Here is an 18,283-nt window from a genome sequence, read left to right as displayed (position 1 = left end):
GCAGAGCCCCTCCTGGCCAACGGGGGATAAAGGGGCCGATCCCACTACAGACCCCCGGGCCGCCCGCATGTGATCACCCCCAACCCGTGTGCTGACAGAGCCCCCGGGGCCTGGCCCCCCCTCCCTGGGCCCCACTGGCCCAGGCCCATCCACACCCCTCCTGCCAGGACCCACCCACCCTGCAGGCCCTCCTGCTGCCACCAGGCTGGAGGGCCCCGGGCAGCACCCCACCCTTCGGTCGGGGTTCAGGGCTGGGCTGTGAGCAGCTGCGGGGACCCCTGGTGCCAGGTCAGCCGGCTGGTGTCAGGGGCCAACGGATGGACACGGATTCAGAACACTTAAGTGGTCGCCCAGGTTCCGAAGGACCCTGCTCCAGCTCCGTGAGGTAGGGGCGGGGGGATGGAGAGACAGAGCGGAAGGACAGACGGACAGGCGCCGGCGTCCTCACCTGCAGAGTAGGGCTCCTGCCGCTCGGGGTGGGCGAACTCCTGCCGCTCGTACTTGGCCCGGATCCACTGTTCCCGCAGGAGCCTGGGGAGAGAGGGGACGGGCTGGGGGACAGTCTGGCCTGAGCGCAGGCCCGCAGGAGCTGCCGCGCAGAGGGTGGCCCTGGGCTCGGTCCCGCCGCCTCGCAGGGCCACCAGCTTTGGGCTTGAACACTGTTTGCTAATCAGGTAGTTTCACCACTTCATAGTCCCCTTTTTAAAACTGAGATGTAATTCACGTACCATAAAACCCACCCGTTTAAGGGTTCGCTTCAGCACTTCCTGGTGTCCTCACAGGCTGCGCAGCCACCACCAGGGTCTGGTCCCACAACAGTCCGTCCCACCAAATGGAACCCCATCCCAGTTAGCAGTGCCCCCGCCTCCCGGCCCCAACCGTGAGCCCGCTTCCCGCCGGGACGCCTCCTGTGCCTGGAACGTGCGGCGTGCTCAGGGTGTCTGGGGCTCATCCATGTGGCAGCTCAGTCACCGCCCCCCCCTCCGTCTGGGAGGTCGCGCTCACGTTCGGGTCCAGAGAAGGAAAAGGCCCAGCCAGCACCTGCCCCCCAGGGCCCACCCCGTGCTCCCCGGAGAGCGGCTCCCCAGGGCAGCAGTGGTCGCAGGTCACGGGAGGGCAGCAGGCAGGGGAGGCAAGGCAGTGAGGAGAGGGCTGGCCCCACGGCCCCGCAGCCCCTGGCCGCTCCCCTCTCCCAGGCCGCCCCCTCCCGTGGGGTCCCCCACGAGCAGCCAGGTGGGCACTTGGCAACCCTGCCCTCAGCCCGAAGTCTTCGGCGCCAGCTCCCGTCCCTCCGGTGCTGACACGGCCCCATGACCCCGGTGGCATGGCCTCACCTCGGACCCCTCAGCCCGCTGTGCCCACCTGTGGCCCTGGCAGCCCCTGGCCCCCTCATCTCCCAGATCTCACGGCTAATGTGCAAAGGCCCCCGTCCCCAGACGCCACCACAGCCCCAACTTCTGTTTCAGATGCAGGTAGATTTGAACTGATGTCACTGCAGAGGTGGCTGCAGCTGGAGGGCAGGGGGCAGCTGGGGCACAGCTGACCACTTCCTCCCTGCGTGGACTCACGGGGCCCGTCTCCCACCGGGCACCTGGGCACCAGGCGGGGGCGGCCACACCCGCTGCACGGGCTGGCGGACGACCGATTCCCGCTCACGGGCCTGCCCTCACAGGATGCTTTCCCCTGGGCGCTCAGCCCCACATCACTAACCTGCTCAAAAGTCAGGGGCTGGGCTGTGCCCCTGGGGAGGTGACCCCTCGGCCATGGCCTCCCCTTCTGCACAGACGGCCTTGGGAAGACGGTGACAAAGTTCCATTCTCGTGCTGGGGGCAGCTCTCACCTCCAGCCGCCCCTGCGAACCCAGACCTCCTCCCGTCTCATCCGTGTGACTTCCGAGGCTGTCATGGGCCACACGGTGTCCCCATCCCGCCAAGTATGTATGCTGGAGTCCCGACCTGCATGACCTCGGGCCTACCCTTGTCTGGAGACGAGACGGCCGAGACCAGTGAGCCGGGACAAGGCCATCCTGGTGCAGGAGCCCTAACCCCACGTCACCGGGGCCCTCAGGAAAAGGGGCGTCTGGACACAGGCCGCAGAGGGACAGCCACGTGAGGACACGGATGCCGGCCCCGGGAAGACCACCCCACGCAGCCCCAGGACCGGGAGACACAATTTCTCCTGCTCACGCCGCCGGCCTGTGGCCCCTCTTCGGGGGCCTCGCCTGGGACCCGCCAAAGGAGGGGCACCCACAGGCCCACAGCTGCCTTGAGTGGGGCTGGCTCCCAGCTGCCCCAGCCACACAGCAAGCAGGAGGCCCGGCTTCCAGCAGAGGCCAAACTGAGGGGGCTGGCCTGACCACCACCCGCAACGCTGGGGTTGAAACTCAGGGCACCGGTGGCACCGGAAGGGAATCTGGGCCCCGGCCGCTCTCTGAGTCACGCGGCCAGGCCCTCTGCTTCTCACGTTGCCCCAGCTGGCGGGGTGGGCTCCCAGCTCCAGACAGCTCCAGACAGCAGTGGGGCTGGGGGACACCGTGTCCAGAACCCACCCTGGGCCAGACCCCGGCCACCTGACTCACCACCTCATTACACCCTCGTGATGCCCCGGGGTGGGGGGGGCAGGCGGCATCCTTCCAGCTTCACGGCTGAGGAAACGGAGGCCACTGGGTCTTAGACTGCCGGGAGGCTGCTGCGGCCCCTGTGCTGAGTGTGCACAGCTGAGGAGGTGCACTTTCTCCACAGTGTACACGGGCATTCACACCCCGCTGTACCGCTCTCCACAGTGTATGTGGGCATTCACACCCCCTCCACCACTGCACAGCTCTCCACAGTGTACACGGGCATTCACACCCCCCTCCACTGCTGCACAGCTCTCCACAGTGTATGCGGGCATTCAGACCCCCTCCACTGCTGCACTTTCTCCACAGTGTACACGGGCATTCACACCCCGCTGTACAGCTCTCCACAGTGTACGCGGGCATTCACACCCCCCTCCACTGCTGCACAGCTCTCCACAGTGTATGCGGGCATTCACACCCCGCTGCACAGCTCTCCACAGTGTACATGGGCATTCACACCCCGCTGTACCGCTCTCCACAGTGTACACGGGCATTCACACCCCCTCCACTGCTACACAGCTCTCCACAGCGTACGTGGGCATTCACACCCCGCTGTACCGCTCTCCACAGTGTACACGGGCATTCACACCCCCTCCACCGCTGCACGGCTCTCCACACTGTACACGGGCATTCACACCCCCTCCACAGCTGCACGGCTCTCCACAGTGTACATGGACATTCACACCCCCTCCACCGCTGCACGGCTCTCCACAGTGTACACGGGCATTCACACCCTGCTGTACAGCTCTCCACAGTGTACATGGGCATTCACACCCCCCTCCACTGCTGCACAGCTCTCCACAGTGTATGTGGGCATTCACACCCCGCTGTACAGCTCTCCACAGTGTACACGGGCATTCACACCCCCTCCACCGCTGTACAGCTCTCCACAGTGTACACAGGCGTTCACACCCCCTCCACCGCTGCACGGCTCTCCAGTGTACACGGGCATTCACACCCCCTCCACCGCTGTACAGCTCTCCACAGTGTACACAGGCGTTCACACCCCCTCCACCGCTGCACGGCTCTGCACAGTGTACGTGGACATTCACACCCCCTCCACCGCTGCACGGCTCTGCACAGTGTACGCGGGCAGACCTGAGCACCTGAGTCTGGGGAATGGGGCGGGCTTGGGTCCTGTGAACCTTCACTCAGTAGAGGTTTCCGGAAGGTGGGGCCCATTGGGGTTCAGAGTACCCTCCCAGTGGGGACGCCTGGTCACCCAAGAGGCCCTGACCACACAGCCCTGCAAGGAGGCTTTGCACGGACCAGGCTGCAGAGGGGCTGGCCGAGCCCTGGGCAGAAGACAGGCCTGTGGCCGGTCTGTCCCCTCGCCACACGCTCAGAGCCATGGGGATGCAGGGTGTGCATGCGAATGGCCCAGACCACAGAGGAGCCTGTGGCTGGGTGAGTAAAATCAGGTCTAGAATCAGCTGCCATCTTGCTGATTCATACCGAGATGGAGCCGGTGGGGTGGGGCGCGAGTTCCCCGGGAGCCCAGAGCCCAGGATGCGCCAGGGCCTGGGGGGCCGGCCTGCCCGTGAAGGGGTGTAGGGGTGGGCGCGGCGCACTGAGGTGAGGCCGGCCTCGGTCTCCCTGCCTGTGAAGTGTCCGCACTGGACGCGCCTCCCAGCCTCCCCACTGCGGCCACCAGCAGCCCCCCGGTCTCCCACGCCTCGTTCACACAGAACTAGAAACACACAGCCCTGCGTGCAGCCCGGGTCCAGGTGCCACCGGGCGGGGTCCCCGGGGTGTGGGGTTCACCAGTGAGTCAGGAGGCGACAGCGCTGAGCAAACAGGAGGGAGGTGCCGCCCGGGGGGCCAGGGCCGGATGCAGGGCGCCCAGGGCCCTCGCAGCCATGGGCGTGTCCCCGGCCTGGGAGGAGGTGGGGCTGCGTCCCTACCCTCCTTTCCCAGAAAAGGAAACTCCGGGAGGGGCTCTCATCACAAGAGGGACCCTTCACCTCCGAGCCGCAGCTGAGCAGCTGTGACACCGGCCAGCTGAGGTGGGGGCCGTCAGGGGCGTGAGTGACCCTTGAGGGCATTGGGAGGGTTGCCAGGGATGGATGGGTGGGTCTGATATGGGTGGAGAAGGTATGAGGGGTGCTTGGGGGGGCCAGCTCGTGAGACAGGGGAGGGTCCCCAGGAGCCCCCCAGGAGGGACCTGGAGACCCCTGGTGGGCAGGTTCCCTGCTGATGCTGAGCCTGACACAGGCAACCGACCCCACGGGGCTGGGGTCCCAGCCCCACCCCAAGCACCTCCCCTGACTTCCAGAACCTTCTGGAACCCCACAGTGTGCTGCCCTGTGCCGGGCGCCGGGAAGAGAGATTCGAGGAGCCCACCCTCCCTTGAGCCCATGGGACCCAAGGAGGAAAGGCCTCTGCAACCCCTTGGCTCTGAGGGGGCCAGAGGAGGGGGGAGGGGTCCTCAGGAATGAGCGGCGGCCGAACGGAGCCAGCCTGGGGGCTGGGGTCCCGGGGGGGTCAAGCAAGGGCCTCGGGTGGAAGGAACAGCCGGGGGATGTTGGGGCGGGAGGGGCCTGGGGAGTGGCCATCCAGCCCGGAGGGGGAGCCACTCAGGGACCACGGGGGCGGGAACCCAGGTGGGGTGCAGATGGGGACACTGAGGTCGGTGCGGGGCTGGGGTCACACGGGAGCAGGCCCGCCTCCCCAGGTCCACGCCCGGCGCACCAAGAACCAAGACCAAGCGGAGGACAGCCTGGACGGGGCCCCCAGGACGCAAGCCCGGCGCCCACCTTCCCTCACCCCGGCCCCTCCTGCTGCCCAGCGGGTCGTCCCGAGCCGTCTCCAGAGCCTGCGCATGCCGGCTGTTTACCAGCGACCCTGACAAAAGCCCTTTGTTACTCACTGGCAGTCGGAGGCTGAGGGCCGGTAGTAGAAGGGGGGCACTTTGGACTCGAATGTGGCTCTGGCGACATGGTTTCCGCGGGAGGTCATGAACTGCAAGAGAGAGGGTGGGTCAGGGCCCCAGAGGCCAAGGCCGGCTGACCCCAGGGCCCTGGCAGCTCGCTGCCTGGAAGGGGTGAGCAGGGGCAGGGGACTGCCCTTCCCCACAGCTGGCTGGGGCCAGGTGCCTCCAGAAAGGGGCCCTCCTTGGGACGAAGGCCCTTGCCCCTGGCCTCACACGAGGCCTGGCTTGTCCACTCTGCCTGAGCGGCGCAGAAGGAGCCCATGTTCCTGTAGGGCAGCCAGGCTGCAGAGACCAGGCATGCGACTGCAAGCTGTGAACAAGCTGGGGGGTGGGGGTGACGGGGAGCCTCTGGAGCAGCCGCCACGCGGGGCGTCCCAGGCACAGAAATAGCACGTGCAAAGGACCTGAGGTGGAGCGAGCTGGGCGTACTGGAGGAGATGCCCTGGCCTGGCCTGGCAGGTGTGGGAAGGGGGCCTGACCACAGGGGCCTCAAGGGCAGGGAGGGAGTCAGGTGCTCTGACCCGTCCCTCTAAGTCATCGCATTTGAGGACCATCAGGCCGTGGATGTGGAGGATCAATGGGGAAAAAATCACAAACAATAAGATACTTCAGCAAAAGGCTGGTACCAACTTAGAGTCCTAAAAGCGATGGCTTTTCTATACAAAACACCAATCTGCTCAGAGGTCTAATAGGAGGAAAGGCCCGCCGCTAAGAGCAGGTGGACAAAGCACCTAAGAACTAGCTCTAATGAGGATCATTCAGTCTCTACGAAGAAACTGTCCTGTGCTCCAGGGGAGCAAAAGAAACTCCAAAGACATACCAAGTCCTTGGTCAGGGAGACAGAAAGCATGCTGTCTCCTTGTGTTGGTCTATTTTTAGCAATTCTCAAAAAAAGAAAACCAGGAATAGAATTTTCAAGAGCTAGCAAAGATTCTAAAGGTCATTTTAAAATTAACAAGCAAAAGCATCCTAGAAAATTCTGAAAATGAAGATGCTTCCTACCAGATATTCAAACCTGTTATAATGCTATTATGAGTCAAACAGTTCTGACCAGAAAGCCTAAAAGGTCCAGAAACAGATCCAATAGGATCTAATATCCAATACTAAACAGGTTAGTTAGACAAGTGGTGTACAAGAGTGGTAACATCTCAGATCGATGGGGGAAGTGCCCATTAGTTGATGACCAGTAAGAAACTGGAAACTATTGGAGAAAAGGGGGTATGCTTTTCAGCAAAGTAAACTCCAACTGGATTAAAGACTGAATTTCCAAAGTTAAACAACAGAAATAGTAGATGAAGGGAATTTCTTGGCTGTCCAGTGGTTAAGGCTCCATGCTTACACTGCAGGGGGCACGAGTTCAACCCCTGGTCAGGGAACTACGATCCCGCGTACCATGCAGCATGGCCAAAGGTAGATGAAAATCATGGGATGATTTAAAAAATAATTTTAGGAAAATATGGAAGGAAATCTTCATGACTTTGGGTTAGGAGTGGTTTCTTAGAGGTGACACCAAAAGTATAAGTAACAAAAGAAAAAAAAATCAGTGGAACTTCATCAAAATTAAAAACTTTTGTGTTTCTAAGGACACCATCAGGAAAGTGAAAAGATTTATGAACCTTAAAAACACGAGGCTCATGAGAAATGGACACAAAATGCCACACAGCATAGGACTGCTTTTGTAAACATCCAGAACAGGCAAATCCAGAGACAGAAAGCCAACTGGGGGTCTTAGGGGGAGGGGAGTGGCCACTAAGGGGGACGGGTTTCCCCTGAGCTGAGGGAAATGTTCTGGAACTAGACGGAGGTGATGGTTGAACAAGACTGTGAATGTGCTTTATTTTTTTACTGCAGCGTAGCTGACATACAGTGCTGGTTTCAGGTGTACGGCATCGTGGTTCGACATTTATACACATTACGAGATGACAAAGTTATTACAACACTGTTGACTGTGTATCCCCTGTGCTGTACGTTACATCCCGTGACCTATCATATGACTGACGTTCGTGCCTCTGAATATCCTGCACCTACTTCTTCTGTTCCCCCACCCCCTTCCCTCTGGCAACAGCTGTTTGTTCTCTGTACCTATGAGTCTGTTTCTGTTTTTTAATATTTGTTAATTTTGTTTTCCAGATGCCACACGTAAGGGAGATCACACAGTACTTCTCTTTCTGTGTCTGACAGATTTCACTTAGCATAATACTACCCTCTAGGTCCATCCATGTTGTCGCAGATTGTAAAATATCACTCTTTTTTATGGTTGAGTAATATTCCATTGTATATATACACCACATCTTCCTTATCCATTCATCTGTAGGTTGCTTCCATATCTCGGTTATTGTAAATCACGCTGCAGTGAACACGGAGGTGCGTATATCTTTTGGATTAAAAATGTTCTAGTAAGCACCCAGGAGTGGGATTGCAGGATCATATGGTAGTTCTGTTTTTAATTTTTGGAGGAATCTCCATACTGTTCTCTGTAGTGGCTGCACCAACCAGTGTAGGAGGGTTCCCTTTTCTTTACATACTCTCCAGCATTTATTACTATTATTATTTTTTAATGTATTTACTAACTTATCTATCTTTGGCTGAGTTGGGTCTTCGTTGCTGTGCGTGGGCTCCCTCCAGTTGCGGCGAGCAGGGGCTGCCCTTTGTTGCGGTGCGTGGGCTTCTCACTGTGGTAGCCTCTCCTGCTGCGGAGCACAGGCTCTAGAGTACAAGCTCAGTAGTTGTGGCTCACGGGCTCTAGAGTGCAGGCTCGGTAGTTGTGGTGCACGGGCTTAGCTGCTCTGCGGCATGTGAGATCTTCCCGGACCAGGGCTTGAACCCGTGTCCCCTGCATCGGCAGGCGGATTCTTAACCACTGCGCCACCAGGGAAGTCCAGCATTTATCCAGCATTTATTACTTGTAGACTTTTTAATGATGGCCATTCTGACTGGCGTGAGGTGGTACCTCATTGTGGTTTTCATTTGCATTTCACTAATAATTAGCGACAGTGAGCACCTTTTCATGTGCCTGTTAGCCATATGTATGTCTTCTTTGGAAAAATGTCTGTTCAGGTCCTCTGCCCATTTTTAATTGGACAGTTTCTTTTTTTGATACTGAGTTGTATGAGTTCTTTGTATATTTTGTGTAATAACTCTTATTGCATAAATTGTTTGCAAATATCTTCTCCCATTCGGTAGGTGGTTTTTTCATTTTGTTGACAGTTTCCTTTGCTGTGCAAAAGCTTTTTAGCTTGCTGTGGTCCCATCTGTTTAGATTGCTCTTGCTTCCCTTGCCTGAGGAGACCGGTCCAAAACGATATTGCTACGACCGATGTCAGAGCGCATACTGCCTGTGTTCTCTTCTAGAAGTTTTATGGTTCCAGGTCTTATATTTAGGTCTTTAATCGATGGTTTCAGGTCTTACACTTAGGTCTTTATCCATTTTGAGTTTATTTTTCGTATATGGTGTAACAAAGTGGTCCAGTTCCATTCTTTTGCATGTGGCTGTCCAGTTTTCCCAACACCATTTATAGAAGAGACTCTCCCCCATTGTACGTTCCTGACTCTGGATTATTCGCTTCATTTTTTAAACATTTATTTTATTGAGGACTTCCCTCGTGGCGCAGTGGTTATGAATCCGCCTGCCAACGAAGGAGACACGGGTTCGAGCCCTGGTCTGGGAAGATCCCACATGCCACGGAGCAACTAAGCCCGTGCGCCACAACTACTGAGCCCGCGAGCCACAACTACTGAGCCTGCGAGCAACAACTACTGAAGCCCATGCGCCTGGAGTCCATGCTCTACAACAAGAGAAGTCAACACAATGAGAAGCCCACACACCACAAGGAAGAGTAGCCCCCGCTCGCCGCAACGAGAGAAAGCCCGCGTGCATCAACAAAGACCCAATGCAGCCAAAAATAAAATTTATTTAAAAAAATTATTTTATTGAAGTATAGTTGATTTACAACGTTGTGTTAATTTCTGCTGTAGAGCAAAGTGATTCAGTTATACATATTATATATTCTTTTCATATTCTTTTCCATTAGGTTCATCACAGGATATTGAATATAGTTCTGTGTGCTATACAGTAGAACTTTGTTGTTTATCCATTTATACATAAGAGTTTGCATGTGCTCATCCCAAACTCCCAGTACTTCCCTCCCCCAGCTCCCCTCCCCACCAGCAACCACGAGTCTGTTCTCTGTGTCCGTGAGTCTGTTTCTGTTTCATAGATAAGTTCATTTGTGTCATATTTTAGATTCCACATATAAGTGCTATCATAAGGTATTTGTCTTTCTCCTTATGACTTACTTCGCTTGGTAGGATAGTCTCTAGGTTCATCCATGTAGCTGTAAATGGCATTATTTCATTCTTTTTTATGGCTGAGTAGTATTCCATTATATACATGAACCACTTTGATTGTTCACTTTAAAATGAATTTTATGTTATATGAATTTCACCTCAGTAATTGAAAAAATTACATAGCTCCTTAAGAATATAAACTGCACTTTTTGCATTTTAAAAATATTATTTTAAAAGTAAAGTTAAAATACAACCAACAGGATGAGAAGAACTACTTGCAAATACTAAATCTGATAAGGGATTTGTGTCCAGAAGACATAAAGGACTCAATAATAAAACCACCTAACTCAATAATAAACAGACAACCCATTTTTAAAACGGGTAGAGGATCTGAATGGACATTTCTCCAAAGAAGATAGACAAAAAGGGACTTCCCTCGTGGCGCAGTGGTTAAGAGTCTGCCTGCCAATGCAAGGGGCACGGGTTCTATCCCTGGTCTGGGAAGATCCCACATGCCGCGGAGCAACTAGGCCCGTGAGCCACATCTACTGAGCCTGCGCTCTAGAACCCGTGAGCCACAACTACAGAGCCCACGTGCCACAACTACTGAAGCCCGCGCGCCTAGAGCCCGCGCTCCGCAACAAGAGAAACCACCGCGATGAGAAGCCCGCGCACCACCACAATGAAGAGTAGCCCCCGCTCGCCGCAGCTAGAGGGAGCCCGCGTGCAGCAGTGAAGACCCAATGCAGCCAAAAATAAATAAATAAGTAAATAAATTAAAAAAAAAAAAAAAAAGAAGACACACAAATGGCCAAGAAGCACATGAAACGATGCTCAACGTTACTCATCGTTAGGGAAATGGGGACCAAAACCACAAGACCCCACCGTGCACCCAGCAGGACGGCTGAAGTCAGACAGATGGCAGTGGGCGCTGGAGAAGATGCAGAGAAACGGGGATCCACATGGATCGTTGGTGGGAATGGGCAGCTGTGCTGGGAAGAGCCTGGCAGATCCCCAAACATTAAACACAGAGCCACCGTGAGGCCTGGCAGTGCCGCTCCCTTCTGAGAGAACGGAAAGCACAGAAATAGTCTGAGCAGCGCTGTTCAGAAGAGCTGGGAAAACGAGACAGCCCAGGTGTCCACCAGCTGGTGAACGGATAAACAAGATGTGGGCCATCCACGCGATGGCAATGACCTCGGCCATAAAAAGAAATCAAGTGCGGACACCTCGGTGACACAGATGAGTCCTGAACACATGGTGCTCAGTGAAAGAGGACACAGGAGCCACACGTGGTGTGGTTCCACTGACTCGAAGCGTCCGGATCAGGCAAATCCATGAAGACAGAAAGCAGAGGTCCTACTCGCAGCGGGAGCTGGGGTGGGGAGAGCGCTGGGGAGAGGCGGCTAGTGGGCACAGGCTTATCTGGGGATGTGAACATATTCTGAAATTAGATCGTGGCAATGGTTGCACAGCCCTGAGAATTCATGAAAACTACTGAATTGTACACTTTAAAAGGGTGAGGTGTATGGTGTGTGAATGACAGAAATCAAGCTGTTCTGAGTAAAAATAATCTGAGGGTAGGGCAGGCCTATCTAAGTGTGCTGTAAACCCTAAAACCACAAAAGGCAAGGTTGATAAATGTGATTACTTCAAAGTAAAAACGTTTCCACTGCAAAAACCACCATGAGCAGAGTCAAAAGACACCCTTGAGAAAAACGTCTTCACCTACCGTCTCTGAGGGCTGCAGCCCTCCTACGTGAAAACCCCCGAGAAAACGGAAGCAGCTCACAGCGGCGGCCCAGGGCCCGGAAGCTCACAGATGGCTCTGAAACGTCTAAGATGCTGCACCTCACACTCAAGACGAGAAAAGACCCTACTGGGAACAAGGGTTCACCTCTCTGTCGGCAAAGACGGGCCCCGAGAGACAGGGGTCGGCGGGAACGCGGGCAAACGCTCTCACACGTGCGGGCACAGGCGTGGCTAAGAGGGGAAACTGGCAAAATCCTTAAAACTAGTCAGGGAGCCTCTGACCTCCCCTTCGAGGAATGTGAGCCCCGCCACTGCCCCCGGCAGGAGGTGATGCTTCTGTGAGGCCGTCCGCGGCCCGGTGGTCACGGTGGGAAGACCCCCTGTGCCCTTGTGTGCACGGAGGAGCCTGCTGGGTAAACTGGGACTCTCCAGGCAGGGGTGCGCTGGGCAGCCGCGGCCTGAGACACACGGCCGTCCCAGGGGCACCCGCGCTCCCCGGAGTCTGTGCACGCGGACACGGGGAAACGCCCCAGGGTCCACCACCCGTGACCGTGGTCCGTCCACACAGTGGGTGTCACCGGGCCTTTATAAAGGGGGGGAAGCGCTCGCATGGTGGTTTAGGCCTGGTGGAGGGGTGGGAGCTGAGGGCTCGGGGTTCTTTCTGAAGTGATGAAAATGTTCTAAAATTGACTGTGGTGATGATTGCTCAACTCAGCGACTGTGCCATAAACCGCTGAATTGTGCTTCAAAGAGTGAGTTGTGTGCCTTGTGAATTATATTTCAATAAGCTTCTTTAAAGAAGATGCTATAGAAAAATACAAAGTTCGGGGGAAAAAACATGAAAAGAAACAAAAGGAAAAGGCACGGATGAGGGTCCCACGCGCCCGGCCCACAGCCAGGGCTGAGCTCCCCGCATCACGGCCGCCCTCCCGGGAGCGGGCCTGGCTCAGGCAGGCTCAGAACCCCCAGCCAACCACCAGCCCAGGGACTCAAGGGCAGAGTGAGGGGAGGACCGGAGCCCGGAGGCCCGGCAGGCCCCCATCCACACCGACCCGCCCCACCTTGGGGCGGGGGTCCAGCGCCCTGCAGGCCAAGCCCTTCCAGCCCCTCGAGGTCACCTGTTTTAATGGCAGAGAAGAGGGGCAGACGACAGAAACGGGATGAAGGCCCCCCTCAGCTCCCAGCACCCCCGTCCCACATCTGCACCCCTGGCACCAGCCCGGCCTCTCTTCGGACCTTCTCACGAGCGTTCGCAGGTGGAAACCAGAGCTTTCCTGGTGGCACCCGTGTCCAGGACCCTCTCCCTCTCTCCTCACAAGGCATCACACCCTGCGGGGTGTCAAGGCAGCCTCCGCCTCCACTGTCTGACCACTGGGGTGAGGGTGCCTCCAGCCACATGTGTGAATGTTCCACGTGCACAGGGCGGCTTCGTTACCTGCAGACTGACTTGGCACGAAGGCCTGGGTAGGCCCGGGACTCTGCATTTCTAACGAGCTCTGGGGAGGCTGCTGCTACCAAGGCTACATGGACAGCAGCAAACTGCTACTCCCGGAAGCAGGGGGAGTGCACGGGGAACACCCAGCCTTGGATCCCCCGGCCCTGAGGCAGCCACCAGCCAGGGAACTCCTTCTCTCACTGGGTGGGCATGGACACCACGCCCCCTGAACCCTTGACCCTGGAGTCAAATTTGAGGAGTTAGGGGCCTGCCCCTCGGCTCCCACCCATCTCCCTGCAGCCTCTGTCAGGGGTCAGGCCCCACCTGGGCAGCCTCCACAGCCACAGCCCTCTGTCTGGAACTCGCTACCCGAGGCTGTGCCCTGTTCTCACCTTCAGTCAGGCTGTGGGGCCCTGTCTGCCACCCCGGCCCAAGTCACCACCCCCTGCCCACCAGCAACCTGCATGTCCCCCTCTCTAAGGCCTTCTCCAGGGGCCAGCCACTCGCCAGGCCCCCCATAGCAATTGTGCAATGAACACGGGTCAGGTGGATGGGTGGGTGGATGGGTGGATGGGTGGATGGGTGGATGGATGGGTGGGTGGATGGGTGGATGGATGGGTGGATGGGTGGATGGGTGGATGGGTGGATGGGTGGGTGGATGGGTGGGTGGATGGGTGGATGGGTGGGTGGATGGGTGGATGGGTGGATGGGTGGGTGGATGGGTGGATGGGTGGATGGGTAGGTGGGTGGATGGGTGGATGGGTAGGTGGGTGGATGGGTGGATGGGTAGGTGGGTGGATGGGTGGACGGATGGTTCAGTGAAGGGCTTGACTTTTGTTACCTTCTGCGACTCTCCGTAAGGTTAGCAATAAAACCCTAACAACAAGGGGGCCTGTCCCATTGCACAGCTGCTCCATGCTGTGTTCCCTGAGCACCAGAATGTCCCAGGTGTGGGAAATGGGACCAAAGCCACAGGAGCCGCCCACGGAGCGGAGTCAATAGCCTCCTGCACTTGCTCGCTCATTCATTCACTCTGCAGCTGCTGCAAGAGGGAGGCAGGGAGAGTCAGTCCTGGCACTGGATGCACAGGGCGGGGGCAGAGGCCCAGGAGGGCCGAGGTCCAGCTGCTGGCCCCTTGGCCTCCCGACACTTGTGGATGGTCTCCCCGCAGCCTGGGATCCCTGACAGCCCAGGCCCCCTTGGGACACCAGAGGTGGAGCGACCTCCAAGGTGTCATGACCCAGAGGGTGGGGCCGAGGTCACCCAGGGGCAACAGGACAGGCCTGTGTCCCCTCCTCCCCACCTGGCACCCCTGCCTGGCCTTACCTCCACTTGGGCATCCTCCCAGGCGTCCAGGCGGACGGACTTCACCTTGCTGACCTGAGGGATGTTCCGGTGAATTCCAGAGCAGCTCAGACAGATGAACACCCCTAGGGTGTATGAGGCCCAGTCAGGATCTGGAAGACAAGGTCAGACGTTCAGGGCTCACTGACCCCGAGGGTCCCCCAGAGGGGACACAACACTGGACCAGGGCCCACAGGGCTGGAAGGCCCCCTCCCTTTCTGGCCTTGGTCTCGTCTGTGCAATGGGAGGCCAGCCAGGAGACCAGGTTCACAGGCTCTGGGGGCCCAGAGTGGGGGTCCCTGCCCCCCGCACAGAGGAGCAGCCCCACCCCATCATCCTAGCTGCTCCTGGGGACCGAGGGGACCCTGAGTGGACCACAGTAGCGCGGGAGACACTGGGGCAACGTGCTGATAACCCAAGATCAGCACCCGTCCGGCAGGCGTGACCAGGACACGCCAACACGTGTCACGTCCTGCAGTTGAGGCAACGGAAAAAGCAGAATGTGGCGAGGGCGGGGCTGTGGAGGCCCAACTGTGTCCATACTTTGAGAGGTTTGGAATTTTTCAACTGAACAGCGGCACCGTGGACAGCGAGGAACGTGATGCTTGTTCAGTTGGGCAGAGGGTAAATGGGTGCTGGCGCCCGAGTCCCCAGTTCATCCCCATCTGTGCGTCCACGTGGTAACTGCGTGACAGGCTGGGCCGCGGAAAGGAGTCCTACAGAGGAGGCTTTCTCTGGAGAGGACGGGTCGTCCAGTAAAGGCTTCCGTCTCTCAGGGAAGCTTCTGGATCGGACTGGTCTACATCAAGATGCCCAGTGGCTCCCAGCCGAGGGCCACCAGCTTGAGCAGGCTTCCCTGGGAGCCCTTGGGGGGCTGGTCTGCACCCAGCCCCTAAACTAGCAAACACCCCCCGCGCCCATGTGCGAGCACAGCACTGAGCCCACCCTGCGGTCACTGCCGCCTGAGGGGCCCGGGAGCCCACAGACCCGGGGGTCGCTGGGATCAGCACATGGATGCCCCAGCCCCAGATCAGAAGGGTACTTTCTTCCGTGATAAGACAAGGCTGGGGGACTTCCCTGGTGGTCCAGTGGTAAAGAATCTGCCTTACAATGCAGGGGACGCGGGTTCAATCCCTGGTCAGGGAACTAAGATTGCACGTGCCGCAGGGCAACTAAGCCCGCGTGCCGCAACTACAGAGACCGTGTGCCCTGGAGCCTGTGCGCCACAACTAGAGAAGAGAAAACCTGCATGCCGCAACTAGAGAGAAGCCGGCGCACCACAACGAAGAGCCTGTGTGCCGCAACTAAGACCGGACTCAGCCAAAAATAAATTAAAAAAAAAAAGAAAGACAAGGCTGGGAGGTGGCTGTACCCATGGTGGGGGCCGGCCCAGGCCCCCCTCCCTGAGGACACAGCCCTGCACCTCCCTTCAGGGACCCCCAAGAACCCACCCTGGTGCCAGAGGGTCAGAGCTCTCCTCAGAGACCAAACACCAGCCACAGGCCCACGCAGCACGCGCACGCGTGTGCGTGTGGTCCGTAGGGGTGGCAGGCATCTCTGGTTCCTGGGTCAAGACCCCTCCAGCCCGGGGCCCTGGGCCCCAGACACACCACCCTGCCTGTCTGGGGAATGAAGGGTCAGCTCGCAGACACAGGGGCCTAGGCGGCTGGCGGGATGGGCAGGCGAGCTCGGGGGAAGGAAAAGCCCCGTTCTGACACTCACGGCCCGGCTCACAGCCATCCAGTCCCGAGGCCGCACGGGGTGTGACCGCTCTAGGGTCTCGTGGAAGAAACTGGAAGACAGGGAGGTAGGTCTCCGGCCCGCGACACACAGTCTAGGTGGCACGTGGAACAGCGAAGCTTCGGGAGCCAAAAGGCCGTGTCATCCCGAGGGCCCCAGCCTCTCGGCAGACTCTCCACGGGGGGCTGCGGGCACCGGCGAGCCCGGCCTCCTACTGAGGGATGCTGGCCGCTCCCGGGGTCGGGGGCTCGGCTGCAGCTGGCCGGCGGCGGAGGGGCTGCCCTGCCCAGGGATGCAGAGGCAGGCGCTCTGAGGCCTCCGGGGGCCCCTGCCCTGCCGCCCCCCTCCATGGGGCTGGCTGACAGCAGTGGCTCCCAACCGGGGCCAGCACAGGTCGGGGCAGCCCAGAGACCCGGGGGCCTCGGGCCTCACCCCAGCTCAGAAGGGCTGTGAGCGGAGGGGCCCCTCCGCCCTCCTGACTCCCACAGCCTCACGCCCTGCTGCCCTGCGTCCCCCCGGCCAAGCCTCTGCCCGCTGGGCACACAGATGCTCATCACGTCAACTCTCTGTGCGGAGCCTTGGGGACCTCTCCTCCGCCCCGGCACCCCCGCCCCAGCTCACACGTCCCCCCCGGGCCTCCCCGACCACGGCCAGGACCCACGCACCCCTCGCGACGCCTCTCGCTCCCCGGCGTCGGCCCGTCCTGGCACTTAGGTCCCTGTTCACCACGGGCTGTCTCGGTCCCCAGAACGTACGTGTTGGGGGGGCCTGCAAGCTCCCTCCCGCTGCCCCAGGGTGACCGCTGGGGGGACGCCAGGGAGAGGCCACCACCCGCTGCCCTGAATGTGACCCGGGGAGGTACTCTGGTGGCAAGGGCTTGGCAGCGGCCACAAGCCGGGCCCCCGATGTACTGGGGTGCACGGGTGTGTGAGGACCCTGGTGGGTGGGCACGGGGGGCTTGGGTAGGGAGGAGGCCGCATGCCCCAGCTCTGAGCCTCTGGGGAGGGGTCAGCAGGAAACACTGGGGGCCAGGGAGCCCCAGAAGACCTCCAGCCCAAGGGCTCTTGGACAGAAGACCCCCACTCGTGACCAGTTTTCACTAGCTCATGGGCGGCGGAAAACGTGCGTCTGCAGGAACCGACGTGCTACATCAGCCCTTTATCTTCAGGACGTGCTTCCCCACGTGTGTCACTTTCAAGAAACCGCTTGGCTGCTGCAAAGAGGACCCAGGAGAGCACCCACCTGGGGTCCCCCTGCCAGGCCCCAGCCCAGCCTGCCCCGCGGCCCACCAAGTGCATCCACGTTCCCCCACCCACCGCCAGGTCCAGCAGCGGTGCCTTCCCTGCAGAAGTGAGGAAATCCGGACGGAAAGCTAGCAGGTCCGAGAGCACGTGAACGGAGAAGACAGGCACCCGGGGCCCGAGCAGGGTGGCCGCTGCCTGTCCCGTGGTGCAGGAAACCACTTGCGATGGGGACGGGGACAGGACCGCTAGAAAATTGAACCGGGGCAGGGGGAGGGGCTGTGGCACCCCTGCCCGAGCTCCTGGCACCCGGCCGCTCACCGGGACCCCGGAGGACTCCCGGCTGAACCCCGTGGCCCCGTCACACCCGCCTGCCAAATGCCGGGTCCCCCGCCCCCCCGCCATTCCGGGCTGTGCGTCCCGAGGCCGCTGACAGCACAGTTCTGGGCACAGAGGTTCCCTGCCCGGCGGCCACCACAGCCCGGCCGGTCCAGCCGCACTGCTCGTCCTGGGGGTTCCAGGGGCTGCTCCAGCTCGGCCCACCCTGGCCCAGCCCCCAGCACCTGCCGGCTCACCAGCGTCTGCCCCTCCGCGGGGTCACGGCGCCAACACTTCCCAGCCTCGCCTGCAGCTCAGCTTGGCCGCGGGACCCGAGTCTGGCCAGTGAAGCGTGAGCAGGGGGACCCACATGCCCCCAGGCCCAGCCGACAGCCACCCCCACCCACCGCCGTGCTCCGGGCCCATCCTGGGCTGATGGGGGACTCAGGGGCCGGGGCGGAGAGAAGAGCCAGGCCCCTGAGTCACTGCCTGGAGGACAGAGGCCCGGAGAGGGGGGGACGGACACCTCCGAGGGAACAGCTGTGAGGACAAGTCAGGTCCCAGAGACGTGGGGCTGTCTGTTCAGCAGGGAGTCTGTCTGCCCGTCCCCTATGGCG

At 59.3% G+C, this 18,283-nt stretch overlaps 2 protein-coding genes across 2 annotated transcripts in view; both read right to left on the bottom strand.

Annotated features, from left to right (window-relative positions):
- The window catches only part of ADAP1 (ArfGAP with dual PH domains 1), a 67,734-nt gene that overhangs the window by 21,992 nt on the left and 27,459 nt on the right, over positions 1 to 18,283 (bottom strand). Inside the window, exons 2-4 of the mRNA XM_082644916.1 lie at positions 14,350 to 14,480; positions 5,487 to 5,578; positions 449 to 531 (exon numbers count right to left, since the gene is read on the bottom strand). Coding sequence (XP_082501042.1) covers positions 449 to 531; positions 5,487 to 5,578; positions 14,350 to 14,480 — 306 coding nt within the window. The remainder of the gene's footprint in view (positions 1 to 448; positions 532 to 5,486; positions 5,579 to 14,349; positions 14,481 to 18,283) is intronic.
- Positions 14,392 to 18,283, bottom strand: part of COX19 (cytochrome c oxidase assembly factor COX19) — a 48,313-nt gene continuing 44,421 nt past the window's right edge. The window contains exon 4 of the transcript XR_014296085.1: positions 14,392 to 14,480. The gene's annotated coding sequence lies outside the window, so the exon portion shown is untranslated. The remainder of the gene's footprint in view (positions 14,481 to 18,283) is intronic.

This window comes from Mesoplodon mirus (genome assembly GCF_964341445.2).
Source record: "Mesoplodon mirus genome assembly, chromosome: 15".
NCBI lineage: Eukaryota > Metazoa > Chordata > Mammalia > Artiodactyla > Ziphiidae > Mesoplodon > Mesoplodon mirus.
This window is presented reverse-complemented; position numbering and strand designations above follow the sequence as displayed.